At 45.2% G+C, this 17,681-nt stretch overlaps 3 protein-coding genes across 4 annotated transcripts; 2 read left to right on the top strand and 1 right to left on the bottom strand.

Moving 5' to 3' along the window:
* Positions 1 to 1,237: 1,237 nt before the first annotated feature.
* On the top strand, positions 1,238 to 8,281 carry rnf4 (ring finger protein 4). 2 transcript variants are annotated; one of them, XM_063500315.1, is made up of 8 exons: positions 1,238 to 1,501; positions 3,511 to 3,594; positions 3,704 to 3,845; positions 4,792 to 4,880; positions 4,990 to 5,002; positions 5,094 to 5,205; positions 5,288 to 5,339; positions 7,918 to 8,281. In XM_063500315.1, the coding sequence occupies exons 2-8, from the start codon at positions 3,583 to 3,585 to the stop codon at positions 8,065 to 8,067; spliced, it is 570 nt and encodes a 189-aa protein (XP_063356385.1). In that variant the 5' UTR covers positions 1,238 to 1,501; positions 3,511 to 3,582; the 3' UTR covers positions 8,068 to 8,281. The 2 variants fall into 2 exon arrangements, with proteins under 2 accessions (XP_063356385.1, XP_063356386.1); XM_063500316.1 differs by lacking the exon at positions 1,238 to 1,501 and adding an exon at positions 3,052 to 3,320.
* Positions 8,282 to 9,110: 829 nt separating this feature from the next.
* Positions 9,111 to 11,832, top strand: sqstm1 (sequestosome 1). Its single transcript, XM_063500300.1, has 8 exons — positions 9,111 to 9,506; positions 9,811 to 9,906; positions 9,986 to 10,308; positions 10,385 to 10,523; positions 10,773 to 10,841; positions 10,979 to 11,115; positions 11,245 to 11,434; positions 11,519 to 11,832. The coding sequence occupies exons 1-8, from the start codon at positions 9,344 to 9,346 to the stop codon at positions 11,674 to 11,676; spliced, it is 1,275 nt and encodes a 424-aa protein (XP_063356370.1). The 5' UTR covers positions 9,111 to 9,343; the 3' UTR covers positions 11,677 to 11,832.
* Position 11,833: 1 nt separating this feature from the next.
* On the bottom strand, positions 11,834 to 17,599 carry mrnip (MRN complex interacting protein). Its single transcript, XM_063500309.1, has 6 exons — positions 17,377 to 17,599; positions 15,431 to 15,490; positions 13,765 to 13,871; positions 13,505 to 13,681; positions 12,271 to 12,325; positions 11,834 to 12,158 (listed from the first exon to the last, which is right to left on the bottom strand). The coding sequence occupies exons 1-6, from the start codon at positions 17,434 to 17,436 to the stop codon at positions 11,877 to 11,879; spliced, it is 741 nt and encodes a 246-aa protein (XP_063356379.1). The 5' UTR covers positions 17,437 to 17,599; the 3' UTR covers positions 11,834 to 11,876.
* Between the last annotated feature and the right edge of the window lie 82 nt (positions 17,600 to 17,681).

Raw genomic sequence — 17,681 nt, 5'->3', positions numbered from 1 at the left:
TTAGCTCAGCGCGACAGTGTGCTCATAGAGAGATATCGATTTTTTTGTTATTTACGTAAAACTCTCTCTCTCTCTCTCTCTCTCTCTGTCTCTCTGTCTATATATATATATAGATAGATAGATAGATAGATATATCTCCCAACTTACTGTGCATGCTTCAGTCACCCCTTGCATGGGAACAGGTAAAAGTGATGGAGTGTTATGTAAAACTACACACAAAAAACCCACAATGTCAATAAATGTCACGGTACAAAAAGCCGGGGTGTGACGAGGGGGTGCAGGACCACCACCTGTCTTTATTTGCTCTGCCCTTTTCTTGGTTGCTGTTTTAAACAAACAAACAGATTATTGCAGGGTCTCTTTTCAGGAGACTAAAAGCAATATAAGTGATAAATATTACCATTCTGTAGAATATTCTTATATTTCACTTTTACTTGTTCCCATGTTCTAGTGGGTCCTGTTGTGGCTCTAATGTGAAAGAGGATATGATGTAATATAATATAATGTGGTATAATATAATATCACATGATATAATGTAATATCATGGATCACTTACGAGTTTAATTTGTCAGCAACTTTCTGCCAGCCCTCTCTCCTTGCTTTTGCAGCCTTTGCAGTGTTCCCCTGCGCTTTAATTAGACTCTGAAACTCCTGAAATCCCTCAATCAAGAGTTCTTGCTCTGCTGCCGTGAAATACTGAGCGCGCTCCTTCGACATCTTCGCCGACCAATCACAGGGTTGCCGATCAATGTTTCTACTATCAATGCGTAGCCCCTTTTAAGCCACCCAGTGATCTCAGATTACTTCATCCAGCTATACTAATTGTCAACAACAGGTGTGTTCGGAGAACCGGATTAGCGAGCTCAAAGTTAGCGCGATGATTTGATCTTGGATGTAGTAAGCGAGGTACGAAGAACGGGCCCCTGGTCAGGTTCTCCTTTCAGGTGTTACTAATCCAATCCAATGTAACTTTGACGTGAATATAGTTTGATTTCAGCGACTGAATTATTTAAACAGTTTCATTTGAATGTCCTGTGTTTTATAACCCTTTTTCCCTGCAGTAACCACACAGTAACTGTACTTTTACTGGAGTACTTTGAAGTACATGTCAGGTAGTTCAGTCTGAGTACATAAAATAAACTAAACAAAACCGTAAAGATATACAAAAAGGTCTTCCCTGCAATCAGTGGACGCTGCGATGCACGCGGTGAGGCAGCAGGGGGCGCCAATGAGCCGGCGTTTATGAACACTTCCGGTACAAATAAAGCGGCTGTGAGACGGACAGTAGCTAACGTTAGCCTCTGCAGTACGTTTATTCGACTTAATTATTTTTTTACTCTACTAAAATGTTTGAGGCCGGAAATCTGTCGCTGACACGCACGCGAGCTTCACGCTAACGGTAGGAACCACAGTGACGAAGAGAGAGGTGCTAACGGCTAAAAGTGAACTGCTAAGAGGAGTATTGACGGTGACAGCGGAAGCTAACAGTTTATTGCTAACAGTAAGTAAAGTTTAAGCTCAACTGTACACATGTCACGTTTAAAGTATCGGTGTGTCTGAATCTACTGTTTAAATCCTGAAGAGCCAGGCCGTGTTTCTAATTCTTGTAAAGGTAAAACTCCATCATCATCATTATCAGTGACAGCAGGGTCACTCTGGGTCACCAGAAGCGTTTCTTTCGGCTCCTGGTGACCTCTTAGTGTGATGCCCTGCAGCTCCACGAGTTTAGCTGGTCCTGGTTTTATGTATCAGGCTCAGATTAGGAATTCTTGACTTTCTGAACAGAGACGAAGCAGCTTCTGGTACGGAGAAAAGGTGCGAGTTTCATAGGTCCCTCCTGTTTCCTTTTCCTAACCTCTTTTACTTGCCCTCGGTGGAAGCATCATTGAGGTAAAGGAAAGGTGGGTAGGAGACGTACGCTGAGGAAAGGAACGTCCTCACACTCGTTTCTTTTAACAGCGTGACACTGCAGAACATGGACTACAGATTGATTTTCCTTCATCCAGATTTCTTTTATCTAAATTGCATCGCTGTTTTTAGAGGAAAAAAAATGAGTAAAACCTGAGTTTGCACTGGGTTATTTTGGTTAGCAGCCTTCACGCTCCCTCCTTGGGAGTCACTAATTCAGCTGCTTCTGCTACCTCACAGAGTAAATCTGTCCCATTGCATATAATATCCAGATGCGGCTGTCGCTGCACCTTTCCTCTTCTTGTTTGAGGAATTCTGCGACTGCATTAAATTTCCTCCATCACCACTGATCCCAGCTGACCTGAAGTAAACACAAACCCTACAGTACCACACCAAAGTGTCTGTGAAGGTTCTCAGTCATCCAGGTCATCGTAGTCCAAGGAGTTTGCAAAGAAAAGCGTCTGGACTTCTTTAAGTTGCTTGAAGACGTTTCACCTCTCATCCGAGAAGCTTCTTCAGTTCTAAGGTCAAATGGCCGAGAGTCCCAGATTTAAACCCAGTGGGAGTGTCCCCCCAAAAAGGGACAAAAGGACCCCCTGATGATCCTCTAATCACATGAGCCAAGGTGTGAAAGCGGGTGTGGGACCTAATCAGCCAGGGTTTCAGGTGTGCTCATTGTGAAACCTGGCCCCACCCTATCATGTGATTTCCTGAGGTCAGATGGCCCAGGATGTGAGTGGGCATTAAGGCGTCTGGGGAGGGAACTCAAAACTGGATTATAGATGGCAGACAGTTGGTGTCGTAAACCACCGCCTCTGTTCAAAGATGGTCGCTCACAGTGGACATAGATGGCCTCTTTCACTCCTCTTTCAAACCATCTGTCCTCTCTGTCCAAAATGTGAACATTGGCATCCTCGAAAGAGTGACCTTTATCCTTTGACCTTAGAACTGAAGAAGCTTCTCGGATGAGAGGTGAAACGTCTTCAAGCAACTTAAAGAAGTCCAGACGCTTTTCTTTGCAAACTCCTTTGACTACCACAACAAAAGACATCACTAATGATCACTGATCATACAGAACCTTGAGCACACTTTGTTCATATAGAGCATTCTTTGTGCAACAGTACCTCAACAGGAAGTAGTTTTTATTCCAGCAGTGTGATGCTCAGCTGTGAGTTTAACCGCTGCTGTTAAAAACTATAGATCTATCAGCGGGTTATGGATGAAATGGAAAATGCAGTCAGAAGGAACATTTACATGATCCACTTTGGTCATGTTTGTTTTCATGCGTGGTCAGATGTTTTCTTTCCCTCCCCTTTCATAAAGGATGCTCCAGCGTCTCCTATGCTAAAGGAAGCAAGATCCCTGTTCCCCTATGAACAAGGATCAGATGGATTCATACACACCTGGCTGAGGTGTGTATGAAACCTGTAGGACTCTGTTCTTCCATGTTTATTTAGTTTTATTTTTTTAAATCTCACAGCATGGATTCATCAAAAGAATTACCGAGGGTTGTTGATTGGCTGGAGGGTATCGTCACAGGTGGATCAAAGCAGAGTGATTCATGTCTAAAACCGACAATCGATAACACTCCTGCTGTTACAGGTGCAGGTACCTGAGCTGTTTCTCTGGTCTCCATCCTCACCTGTGCCGTGAAGGTGAATCATTAAGTCAGAGATGAGCAGCTCTGTAAGTCATCTTCTTCTTCTGTGGTTTAACCTGTTCAGCTGTCACACTGTCAGCTGGTGTTTACCTGGTCAAGTGTGTTAAGCTCCACCTCCTGCTGTTCTGTTTTCAGGTTCAGAGGAAGAGGCGGAGCACACAAAGTCCTCCAGTTTCTAGACACAACGCCAAGAGCGGGAGAGCTGCGAGTACCAGGAGGACGGCGAATGCCGACAGTGATCCCACCCCCCCAACAGAGACCATTGACGTGATGGACGGTCAGTCCCGATCAGTACACTCAGTTTCCGACTGATCGAACAGTCATTGATAGGCCTGCATCTACAGGTGTTTTCAGACCAGACCTGACTCATCTAGACACACTCTCAACCTCTCGGCCAATCAGAGAGCTGCTTCTTTTTGAAGTAAAACTGAAGAGAAGAACATGTTCAGACCTCACCGGAAGTGATGTCAGTAGCAGGTCCTCACTGTTAAGAGAAATAAACATACCTGAGCTGTCTGCTGAAGGTGACCTCCCACACCTGAAAATACAGTCAGTGGGTTTCCTGGTGTCTCCTGATCACTGACGTACCTGCAGCCCAGAGGAAACAAAATCCACCTGACGGTTAAAAATTCATCAGAGGTGTGATTAACACTTGACTTTAACACCTGAAACTCGCGACCACACGTCTGACACACAGGTGACCAAAAACGGGACAGTCACAGCTCTGTGGGGGACCTCTCGGCTCCTTAAAGTCGTTCGTGCTGGGCAACGCCAAATGGAGCCACTTTGGGTATAAAGAACCACCAGCTGTGAGAATCCAGATGTTTGACAGCGTTCATGCCCGTTTATCTCAATCTGTTTACCTGATTATTGGTTATCGATAAAATCACCAGACTTGGCGATGAAACACTTTGATCGTAAAGATGGAGCCGCGTTACGTCACTGATGTCGGGTAACGATGAGAATGATGAATAGTTGAATCTCGACACTCGGTTTCATTTCTCATCTGCTTCGCTTGGACTGCTTGCCTCCTTTTTTTTTTTTTTTTTTTAAATTATCTGACTGATGCAGGCGTACAGTGAATCCATTTCATCGCCACGCTGTGGCGCCGTTGGTCTGAATGGAGACGGTGCCGCATGTCAGGCTAACACAGGCTCCTCCCCTCTGTGTATGTGTGGGCAGAGCATCTACACGAATCTGAGTTTGTGGTTGTGTGTGTTCAGGTGAAGAGGAGGTGGTCGTGGATCTCACCTGTGAGAGTGGAGCAGAAGCTGCTGTGGTCGACCTGACTACCAACAATGACTCTGTGCTGGTAACGCGCGCGCACACACACACACACACACAGACACAGGAAGTGTGTTAATGTCTAATTCTTCTTCTGTGTTTGTTTTTTGTTTTTCCTGCTGTATCCACACCTTCAGCTGGTGGATGAGGGTAAGTCAGACTTTGTGTTCCAAAGACTAGACTGAGGCCTGAGCTCTCACTAAGGAAGCGGTCTAATGCCTGTGTGACTGTTTTCACTCAGGTCCTCAGAACTGGAGACCACCTGTACAGAGTTATCTTGTTAGCAGTGATGAAGATGAAGACACACCCCCTGTCCTCAGTGCCACCCTCCTGCCACTGACAAACACCTCCAGGTGATACACCGACCCCTACACACTTCTGCAGGTGATACACTGACCCTGTCAGTGACCTCACTCAAATGTTTTTGTGTTTCAGGTCAACTCCAGGGACAATCAGCTGTCCTGTGTGTCTGGACGGATACTCAGAGGTCAGTCACACCTGTGTGTGTGTGTGTGTGTGTTCAGACTGTTCAGCATGAATAAAGCAGAAAAATGAACTTTATTGACCAGAGTGCCAGCAGCGAGGTTCTTTCTTTATCCTGCTGCACATGCTCAGTGTGAGCTCCGAGGATGCTTCCTTCAGGGTGAGCGTGCTCATAAAGTATACAAACATAACATCCTTATAGAATATGATGTAACACTATAGATCAACTTAGCTCAGAATATATAAAGCATATAAACAATTACAGCAATATGATGCAACAAACACAGCAGTGCTACTAATCCAAAATACTCAAAGCTTCATAGAACTGAAACAAACATTTATTTTTAGCTCCATTCTGCTGCTGATACATACTTTAGGTTTCTGAATATTAAACTTGTTGCTGCCTTTCAAGTGTGTAACTTGAAGGCCCCGAGTACTTTCTCCCACACTGAAAACACTGGGATGATAACATTATTTGAACATTACCTAATAAGACTGATTCAGGACAGACATTAGTTATGTTAAACTTTCCTAGCAGTCCTTCACAAACAGGGAACAGTCTGTCTATTCTCTCCATCTGTCAGCTGCTGCTGGTTCTTCCTCCTCCTCTTCCTCACACACTGCTGAGTTTGTCCTGGTGGATCATCAGGGGTGCAAAGCCTCACAGATGATGTGCAGCAGTGGGTCCCTCAGTCTGTCCTCACTCTGGACACTTGCAGTTGTCACACATGGAAATCAAATGTGTGATAAGCTGCAGGATTCAAACACAAGTGTAACTTATAAATACATGTTCATACTTTTATTCCACAATCAGAGAGAAAGAAACAGAGAGAGAGTGCAGGACAGACAGACAGGTGACAGTCTCAGGTGTATACACTGCTACAAAACAGCACAAGAGAAGGAGGATTTAGTGTTTGTGTTATTACGAGTGCTAAACAAGAAGAGTTCCCAGATGGTCCAGTGGACACATGTGTGACTCCTGTGATTAAAGCATCTTTCATTCAGCTTAACGAGTGAACCGTCAGCTCGTTCAAACACACGTTAAAGTCCGTTTGGCTCGACACCACCGAACAGAGGCAGCAATATAACACAGCTAACATTAACAGTGCAGTGGATCCTGCTTGTGCCGTGATATTCAGGACTGCAAACCGAGCAGCATTCACTAGCTGTGTCCCAAAACCTAGGCCGTACCCTCCTGTGGCGGCATTTGAACGACGTGAGGTAGGCTGTCCCAAATTGAAGGCTCCTCCAAATGCGTCCTTCATTTTCCCAGATTTTGAAGGATGGGTCAGGTGTGTCCTTCATGGCCCGCCGTATCCCAGAATTCATAGCGCGGCCCAGTCAATTCCAGTTTCCAACAATGGCGGCCCCTACTAATTTTTAATATTACTCTTATTAATCTTTCTGGGTCACAAAATAAACTTTTAGCATATTTCCAGGCGAGAAAGTAGCTGTGTAAACTTCAAATGTCTGCTTGGTTTATCAAGACATCGCATATTTGCAAAAGTGTGACGTTTTTGGAGATGTCTGCTACCCACCAGCTCGATAGCTAGCCGGGAGGTCGAGGCTCACTAGAGAACAGCGGACACCCGGCACATCGTTATCAGACCCGCCGCCGTCTTTGGCTACTCAGGTTAAACATGATATATAAGTCACTCAGATAACTTAAATGTTATTGTTTGGCTTTTTTCACTGTTTTATTTGTTCCTGAGTAAATCGGTTTGGCTGAGATTAAAGTTTTTAGATTAGATAAAATAAAACTTTATTAATCCATTGGGAGGGTTCCTCGGGGGTTTTCACACAGCTGACTAAACGTCAAACAGAAAACTGATTAAACAAAGTGCGAGATTCAAGATTCAAAGTGTTTATTGGGTGCAGAAGAAATATCTTTTCTCTGTGCAATGAAATTCTTCCTTTGCTGTCCATACAGAAGATGGTTGAGATGATCGAGAATTTACTCCAGTGTCCTGTTATATTTTAGATAGCAAGGAGCAGATGGCTGAGTTTATTCATGCCCATCGAGATGGCTGGTGACACAAATCTGAAAGCTGGACCGTCCCATTTCACAGCCTCTCACTTCCGGCCTTCTCGGTCTTCGGAGGACCCAGCTCACGTAGACCACGAAGCCCGGGTCCTCTGAAGGATGCGGCCTAGGAATTGGGACACAGCTAGTGTGAGCTCTGAGTAACCTTCAAGATCGACTTTACAGCCCTTAGCTCGCTGCTGATTTAATGCAGGGGACGCTTCCTTCAGTATGAGCGTCCTCAGAACAAATTGGTGTTGGCGACTCGAGTGTGTCTAAAAATAGTCCAGCACAATGCTTGATGAGATGTGCTTCCTGAGGCATTGTGGGTAATGAAATACAGGCTTTGCTACATTCACATGGCCACTGATCAATGAGCCTAATCAATAAACATACATATGCTGACTCTAATTTTGAAAGTTTCAGTCTGGTTTTGTTTTACTTTGAAAGTATTACAGTGACGTTTGAGTGCATTGCTCTGATTGGCTGTTGTTGTTTTTTAATTTCTTTGTTCGCTTCTTTTTCCTTTTTTTTTTTTTTTTTTTTTTTTTTTTTGCAGATCGTTGGGAGCGGCCGATTGGTCGTGTCCACCCGTTGTGGTCACGTGTTCTGCAGTCAGTGTTTGAGAGACTCTCTGACATCATCACACACCTGTCCCACCTGCAGGAAGAGACTTACTCACCGGCAGTACCACCCCCTGTATATCTGAGACCACAGCTGAGTCCTGCTGCCGTTGGACCACAGGCCATGATGTTGATATTAATTGCTGCTGAATTGTATTTTTTTTTTTTTTCTTTTTTGTGTGTGCGCCTCTGTTTGGACATTAAAGTTTTCAGTCATAGCTGGTAAATATTATGGATTAATGATTCATGTGTATTGATTTGTTTGTTAAAGCTGAAATAAATTTTGATTTGTGTCACTCATTGATCAGCTGATGGATCTACAAAGTTACGGCAGTAATGTGGAGAAAAATACTGCACAATGTACTTTCTGTAATCAGAGTACAGGAAGTACTCGTACTCACACACGCACAGCACTGTTTTAGTCTGTGTGTGTGTGTGTGTGTGGGGGGGGGGGGGGGGGGGTGCTTGCACTGATGAATCATGGGTAGTGGATCTTAGTCTTGTGACTCTGCGTCAGAGTCTCCTGTCTGCAGTGACTCAGAGTCAGCTGACTGAAGAGTTGCTGCTCATTGGCCTAGGCTGACAGAAAAACATAAGTTTAATAAACATGAATACAAACGCGTCAAAGATCAATAAATCAGTCAGACCTAAGAACTTGGACACTCGTTCTTAAGTTTTAAACTTTATTTAAAATGTCCCTGAGTGTTTACTTGGTGTTTTTAGAGATTGAGTTATCAGTTGAAAGGTTTTATTGTCCAGATCTCAGGATCAGGTTTAAAACGCTTCAGTCACGTGACCATGAGCATATCTTTGGTTTTGATTGGAGAGTAAGCAGAGCCAGAATGATTGATTTATTAATCCAAACCCCGTCAGCTGTGAGCTCTGATCAGTCCGCCTGATTATTGATGATCAGTTTCATATCGAAAGCCTGCTCTGTGACCAGGTGTTGAAACCGTCTTGTAACGATGACTCTGCGATATTTTATTATGAACTTTAAACAGGTCACATGACTCAGGGAAAGTACCTCATTGGAAAGCCGCTGAGTCATTCCTCGGCTGCTATTGGTCCTGTGGGCGGGACTCTGAGAAAAAGCCAATAGAAGGCCGAATCTGTGTTTACTTCCCTGACGTCACAGACGTCGTTTCCCACGTTTGTCGCGGAAGTAAACATAAAGCAGAGCGAGAGATTTCAAAGTGCGTCACAAACTCACCAACTCCCGGACCTGGACACCTCTCAGCGGACATAGACAGAGATAAACCCGGCCTCCGGTTGACTATCAGCGAACAACACGCAGACATACACCCAGCCTTCGGTTGACGATCGGCGGACAGAGACACAGGTGTACCCGGTGTCAGCGGCAGGATGTCGGTGACTGTGAAGGCCTACCTGCTGGGGAAGGACGAGGCGGTGAAGGAGATCCGCAGGTTCGCGGTGGATCAGGACGTGTCCTGCAGCTTCGAGTACCTGAGCAGGAAAACTGCGGACGTGTTTGGAAACCTGAACAACTTCAACCTGTTTTACCGAGGTGAGCGCGCGGGGGTTCAGATGAGGGAATTACACTCTGATCGCTTCCTGGATTCTTATTGATTGTTTTAAGTTGTGACTGTGAGAGTGGGGACGTAACTGAGTCAGTGCGCAGGCGCACACTCACCTGACCAGACTCACCGGTTTCCCTGTAAACACATGAAACCGTAATCCGCTGTTGAATTAATCTTTATTTATAGTCATGTAAACGGACAAACACCCTCGAGGTTAGTCTGGAATTAGAAAGTCACCTGCAGCCTTTGTAGTTCACCAGTGTGTGACTAATGATGATGATGATGTTGCAGATGAAGATGGGGACCTGGTGGCCTTCTCCTCTGATGATGAGCTGATGATGGGTCTGGGGTGCATGAAGGACTCCACCTTCCGCCTCTTCATCCGAGGTATGTTTGCAGTTTGTATAAATGTTATTGCTCGCTGTATCTGTCCTCCAGCTGTGCTAATAAAGCTTCATTCTTACAGAGAAGAAGGAGCACAGACGGGACTTCCCTCTCCATGCCTTCCCTCCCTTTGCCTTTGGGCCTCCCCCTGCTGGAGGTCCTCCACCTCCCCATGCTGGAGGTCCTCATGCCCCGCCCCATGGGCCACACATGGGTCCGCCTCCTCCTCATGTGGCCCCACCCTACGCCATGCACCCCAACGTTACCTGTGATGGCTGCGATGGCCCTGTGATCGGGACCCGCTTCAAGTGTTCAGTGTGTCCGAACTACGACCTCTGCTCCTCCTGCCAGGCTAAGGGGAAGCACACTGAGCATGCTCTACTGCCCATTTGGCACCCACTGCAGGTGAGTCTACCTGTGCAGGTCTGCAGGTGTCCTGTTCAGGCCCTTCAAAACATGACTGTGAGGCTGTGTTTTTCAGTGGTTTCCTCGGGGGAAGTGGATGAAGAGGATGAGACACTGCATGTGGAACCAGAACCAGGCTCAGAACCAGGACAACGACCAGGACCAGAACGAGTCTAGCCCTTCCAAACCTGCTGCTGATGCCAACACCCCCTCTGGTGAGTTCTGCCATCTTGGTTAAAGTGATACTTGATCAATAAGTCAGATCAGAGCAGATAAGGTCAGGAAGCGATGTACAAGAGGGAAAATGCAGCAACATTTCAAAATAAAAAGGCCGTGTGCGGACTGAATGGTCATGACATCAGAGCCGCGTTTGTGTGGCCCTTTAAACGTCCTGTCACAGCACTAAAATAATGTTATGTGTGACATCTGTGTGGTTTTTAAACATCTTTCATTTCTCCCTGCAGGCTCTCAGACCAACGTGGACTTCCTGAAGAACATTGGCGAGGGCGTGGCAGCCATGTTGAGCCCACTAGGTGAGTGTCAGTCTTATTTAAACAATTGTTTGATGCTGTAAGGTAAAGACTATGACGTCACTGTGTTTGTGGATGTGAGATCAGTGAACATCTCTAGCTGGCTCTAAAACAGGAAGTGGTGCATGTGTTTTACACAGGTATCGATGTGGACATCGACGTGGAGCACGAGGGCCAACGGACCAAGGTGACCCCACCTACTCAGAGTGGGGGGGGTGAGGGCGATGAGGAGATGGAGCATACGAGCAGTGAGGGCGGGGCCAGTCTAGGAGCAAAGGTAACTTTTACTTTTATTAAACCTCAAAGTGCTTCATGATGTAAATATCAGAAGAAAGAACAATCAGCTGATCCTGACCGGACAGCAGGGAGGAAGAACTCCCTTTTAACATCTCCTGTGACCTTTTAGCGTAGTGACCCTCAGGTGAGCAAGGACTCTGATGAGGAGTGGACCCACCTGAGTTCCAAAGAGGTCGACCCCTCCACAGGTGAACTGCAGTCCCTGCAGCCCGACAACCAGGAGCAGGAGCCCCTGTCTGAGGGGCAGGCGGGCCCCAGCGGGCTGAGGGAGGCGGCACTGTACCCACACCTGCCTCAAGGTAAGCTGGCATCCACACTCGGTGACTTTAGTTCTGTTAGTACTGACCTCTAAACCCTGCTGACCTCTGACCTTTTGTCCTCAGAGGCCGACCCCCGCTTGGTCGAGTCGCTCGCCTCGATGCTCTCAATGGGCTTCACTGACGAAGGCGGCTGGCTCACCCGCCTCCTTCAGGCCAAGAACTTTGACATCGGCGCTGCGCTGGACGCCATCCAGTATGCCAAGCAGCCCCGCCCACACTAGCACTGATGATATCATCACGATGTCACAACCTGCATCTGATTATTTCTACTCTGTTGTCTGAATGATAATCAATACTGTCCATTAATCAATGTTTCTGGTCTCTTTATTGATCATCATATAAACGTTTCTGTGTGAGCAATAAAAGCATGAAGAAAATCACAGTCTGTCAGTCTCCTCTTTAGAAACAAACAAATGCACAATTACTCCGGGAGACGTTTAACAAGGAAGTCGTCGTCAAAGTTAAATTCCTCGCCGCTGTCGAACATGGAGGTAACAGGAAGAAGAGGGCGGGGCCTGCTGATTATTCCAGAGCAGGAGGGAGCAGTGACACCGCTTACAGACTGACTCCACTCACGAACTGCAGTCTTCTCCCCCTCCTGCACCTTTGAGTCAGGGCTGAGGAAATGAGCCCACCTGGTGGTGAAGAGGGTGGGGCTACAGGTGTTCATGGTTGAAGGTGTTTTGAGTTTCACACAGTTTAGCTGCAGAGAAGAGCAAAGGTTAAAGGTCAAGTACATGACGAGGAGGCATTCTGCTCGTCTCACAGTCTGAAGGTCATAGGTCTGAGCGCTGAAGGTGAGCAGCTCCGTTTACCTGTTCAGATGTGTGGACATCCTCTGGTCCTGCTTCCTCAGCTCGCTTCCTCTTCCTGTCACAGGTCAAAGCGATGATGTCAGAGTGATTAGTGATGCTGAACTCTAAAAACACTTTGTGAGCCACTCATCATGAATGAGTAATGAACTGCTGTTCCTCCAAATGTCTTTAAAAACAAGTCTGAATTTATGTGGGATTTTCTCTGATCCACACAGGCTCAAATATGTACGCAAACCTCCACTGATATTTGGTTTAATGCTCCTTAGCAAGTTCCACATCGACCCCATGCTTCAACAAGCCTCTGCCATCATTCTGGCAGTTTAACGTGTCTTCCTCTATGTATACAGAGAGAGAGCAGCTGGATAACGTAGTGGTAAGACTACACGCCTTTGGAGCAGGAATCACAAGTTCAATTCCCACCGGGGGTGTTTGTATCCAGTAAGCCTCCTATGCTAGACCCCACCCCCCCGGTAGGCTACTCAAACCTACTGCAGACATGACATGGTAAATGGACTGATTCTTATATAGCGCTTTTCTACTCTCCCCATTCACCCATTCTCACAAGCACTGACTCTAAACTGAGTGCTTTTCTAACAACATTCACGCTCCGATGGATACATCGGAGAGCAACTTGGGGTTAGTATCTTGCCCAAGGATACTTGGCATGGAGGAGCCAGGGATCAAACCACCAACCTTCCGATCAGTAGGCGTCCTGCTCTACCTCCTGAGCTACAGCCACCCCACAGATAAAGATGAAGGCGGTAACCCCAGCAGAGACGGTTTCCTTGAATCTTATTGAATTGAAACAACTAGAAGCTCAGTGTTCCAACATTCACATGTTAGGGTACAACACACATGCTACGGTAAGGTTGAGCCAGGACAACAGGCTGAGATTGGGTACCAAGCCCCAAGTGGGATGGAAGAAGGATAGCTGTGAGAGGACCTGAATGACAGGATCATGGCGAGGCTTGAAACCTGGATCCTCCGAAGATCTACCAGATGACTATCCAGCTGATGCTTGTACAGGTGTTCCTGTAGTTCTTTTATCGTCATTCTGTTCTGGCCAAAACATTTAAACATGCTGTACAAACAAAGCTGACTTGACTTAAATCTTTCAGTAACTAAGTTGAGCCAGAGGATCAGAGACGATCCTAAATTAATTCAACAGTTCCTTACCCTAACATTCATGCCTGTGATGATGATGATGCCTCCAACAACACCTGTCAACATTCACCTGTCAGTCATCTTGATGCCATGGAGCTGCCTTCGATTTCCTAAATCCTTCTCCTCAGGCTCTGCCTCATCGTCTTGCTCCACCTCCTCAGGTGTGTCCAAGTATTTGCTCCAGCGGCTCACCGGTTCATCTGTCTGCTCCTCGTCCTCCTGCTGCTCCTCCTGCTGCTCCTGCTCCCTGTAAACGGGAAAGACCTGTGAACACCTGCCGGTGTTAAAAGAGGGCGGGGCTACAACACAGTAGAACTGAAATCTGGTTACCATAGTGACCAAGTGCGGCGCTCTTGCTCCTCCATCATGGCTCCTCTCATGGCGTTTAGTTTCTGAACGCGACGTCTGCAGTCTGCCGCATTGCCCCGCCCAAACTCCTACCGATCAATCAGACGAGACTATCGATCAGTCAGAGGATAAACTAAGAGCAGGCTGGTGAATGCAATGACGTCCTCACACTGAGCTGTTTATGTAACGTGTCCTCTGATTGATAAGAAACACAGTTTATACATAGAGCTGGGCGATAGAACGATAACGATATGTATTGCGAAATAACTTTTTCTCGATAGAAAAATTAAACTATTGCGATAGACCTCGTCTCTCTCTTGCTCTCTTAAAAAGAAAAGAAAAGAAGAACAGCCAATCCAAATTAAGTAGCACAGAGCCGAACCAATCACAGCCGCAGCGTCCCGTCACGTGACTTGTTACGTACAGCACAAGTGCCAAGCCGCGCATGTGTAGTTGTTTGGGAAGCAGCCAGCCGCCGTGCCGCCCGGGTAATGGAGGGAATGAGTGTGCCGACTAGAGAAAAATCAACCAAGAGCGTGGGTGACCAGGTTACCGAAGAGAAAACACATGATGGTTCCAATGCCGGAGAGAGTGTCGAATGGAAGGGCCATAGAAGTTCGTAGTGCGAAGGTATTTCGTAGTGATGTGTCGGTCGCGAATGAAATGGCTCTTAGAGCCGGATCTTTGACGTGTACGACGCGAGCCGGCTCCTTATCGCGAGCCGTGGTGGTTTTTTCTTTCCTTCTCTCACCCTCTCTCTCGCATTTTTTTCCCGCTTCATTCCGCACGCGAGCCTTGTGCTTTGCGCTGGGCAGATGGGGGAGGGGCGGTAGTTACACTCACAGTAGCACAGGAACAGAGCGGGAGGGAAAGAGAGCCAGGGACAACAACGTCACATTAGAAAGGTAGAGTAATCATCCACAACTATTTTCAGTTGCAGATGATAAAGGATTCAGAAAGTTCAGAAAGCTCTACAACAAGGAGAGATTGAAAATTTCCTTTTAGTTCTCAGTTTATTTGATATTGACAAAAGTTAGTCAATTTTGTCTGTTCTTCTGTAAAACAAACTAAGATTTATTTTTAGAATTAATATTTTGTTTCTAAGTTTTGTTTGTTCTATTTTGAAACTTAAACGCTTTAGCGGCTGCCTTTTGTGTAGTTTGCAATATTTGCCTTTATTTATCTGAAAAAGTCTCATGTTCCTTAAGTACATCTACCCTGTTGAACTTATTATGGGAAATAAATATTAAATTCAAGACAAGCTGCTGATTATTTCACATTTTACTTGTGAGCAACGGCACATTTAAATCTTACAAATATAGTTATTTGGCTTATATCGTGATATATATCGTTATCGCCTGAAATGAAAAAAACATATCGTGATATGAAAAAATCTTATATCGCCCAGCTCTATTTATACATTAATGATACCCATGAACCATCCTGCGTGACACCCACGAAGACTAGCCAGAGAACAGAAAGTACAGCAATAAATGTTATTCAAAGCAGTAGGGTACGAGTGAACAGAGTCAACAGGTGTTTTCCTTCTGTTTGTTAATGATTACAGATCAATATAAGGTTTAGAACTAAAAAATAAAAGCATGAATTGATGATATTGTTATTGATAAAGCGACTGATAGATTCTGACCTTCAGCAATGACTGTTTCTCTCCACACAGTTTACAGCTCCACTTTCTCGCCTTCTTCACCTGTCAGACAAAACATAGGGCACAGAAATGAATGGACCTCTTATTGATCTTCTGATCGTTATCCGTGATTGTTATTGTGATCTGTAGCATTATTGATAAACGATCAGCTGTTAATATCAGTGCCCTAGCCTATGTAAAGTGTTGGAGTGTTTACACTGTAAGGGTGGTGCTGTCACTTGGTGTTCGCTCTCTCTGGGGTAGAGTATCACTTCCTGTTCTAACACACAGTGGTGTTTTTGTGTAGCTTATCTGCGTCCCCAATTTAATTCAAACTTCTAGATAACTTAATTCATAGTGTAATCTTCACGCAAGCACACTCTGTGTTGATCACCCGCTAATGGTTTTCACAGTATTCACTCACTAGCTGTGTCCCAAAATGTAGACTGCATCCTTTGGAGGACCCGACCTTCGCGGTCTACGTGGGCCGGGTCCTAATCAATAATATAAATCAAATTAATTTCAATTACATTTGGAGAAACAAGCAACATTATATTAGGAAGAATGATTATAGTGAAGTCATTTGAAGAAGGAGGTTTGAATGCGATTGATTTTGAAGCAATTGATGGTTCAATGGATGTTAACATATAACAAATTCATAGATAAATATGGCATATCATGTACTCAAAGTAAATTCATTAAAGTTGTGAAAGCCATTCCCCCTGCAATGATTCAGATGGCTGGCCAGTTTAACCTATTCTTCCTCTATAATTTGTGTCCTTAATAATCGATGATCGCCAATTTAAAGGAAAGGCACGCAATAATAAATTTTTAAGGACAATTCTCACCAAACAACTTTTCCCTTCTCAAAAAAAAAAAAAAAAATTTAGAGATTATAATTCAAAGTTTTTGACTAAGTATCTTTCTTTTCCAATTCCACCTAAAGCAAAATAAAATCACTTTAAAATTTTAAATGCCATATATCCGTCCAATGACTATCTTACCAAGAAATTCAATATAGATACAAGCACTTTCTGCAATACTGATATTGAGACTACAGAGCATCTTTTTTATTCATGTGAAAGTTCCAGATCTTTTTGGGATGATTTTCAGTACTGGTTAACCTCTACAAATATTGACTGCCCTTCTCTAACCTTTCAAGTAATTATTATTATTTGGCCGACAAACAAACAAAAAAAAAATAGAATTTGGGATCAACAACTTATTTACAGTCGCAACATTTTTCATTCACAAATGTCGCTTCTCGGGAAATTACTCTGATTTTTGCTGGCTTTAAATATGAAATCCTGCTGTGGAAGGCTTCATTAGACACGTGTAACTTAAATAAAGCTCACACCTTACTTGAATTTTTGATCCAGCTTTTTAATTGATGTAGCTAGATTGTATGTGCGTACTTTTGTTTTTTACTTTTGTATGACAGGTCACCTGACTGTACTTGTATGCTGCTTTATGGTACTTCTGGCCTATAATGTTCTTTAAATGTTCTTTGCTCGACGACTGCTTTGTCCTTAACCACTTATACCTGTATGTAACTTTTTGTTGACATATAAAATAAGCGCTTTAATTGTTATTTTGTTTGACAATAAAAAAAACCCTGCAGGGCTAGCTGATGCTAATCTTAGCGTCAGTCTGCTGGGATAGCGTCAGTTAGGAGGTCGCGTGTCAGCGCCACAGTAGCACCTCAGGTGACTTTCATTTTCTGGCGTCACACAGGTGAGCGTGGATACGGGTGCCTAATGTTTTGTCCACAATCACTGATGATGACTTCATGTTACAAACAGCGCGCGTTCACTGTGACGTCAGTGTGAGCCGTCTGAGAACGGCTCCGTTACTAATAAATACTCTGATTACCCAGAGTTCTCCAGGCTGAGAAAAGCACCTGCATGCTAACCCTGTTAGCTTGTTAGCCTCACGCTGTCCGCGCTCACCTGTTGCACCTGGAAGCTCTGACAGCGGAAACACCTGACGACGTGAAACTCCTGACCCATGGCCCCACGGTCCCGTTGCTTCCGGTGTCCGTCCGGTCTGTTCAGTTTTCGCGGGTCTGTTTCAACCCGCGTCCACGTCACAGCTTGCGTGACAGCAGTAGCGGCCACAGTAAGCGCGCCCCCTGCAGGCCGGAGGATGACGTGCTTCGGGGGCGACTCGAGGGGCTCAGCTCCCAGTCACATGTCAGGCGTACGTGGTCTTCTAATTAGTATTAGCAGAATATGGCTGCTTGCTCGGGGTGGCT

This window comes from Pelmatolapia mariae, linkage group LG2 (genome assembly GCF_036321145.2).
Source record: "Pelmatolapia mariae isolate MD_Pm_ZW linkage group LG2, Pm_UMD_F_2, whole genome shotgun sequence".
Taxonomy (NCBI): domain Eukaryota; kingdom Metazoa; phylum Chordata; class Actinopteri; order Cichliformes; family Cichlidae; genus Pelmatolapia; species Pelmatolapia mariae.
This window is presented reverse-complemented; position numbering and strand designations above follow the sequence as displayed.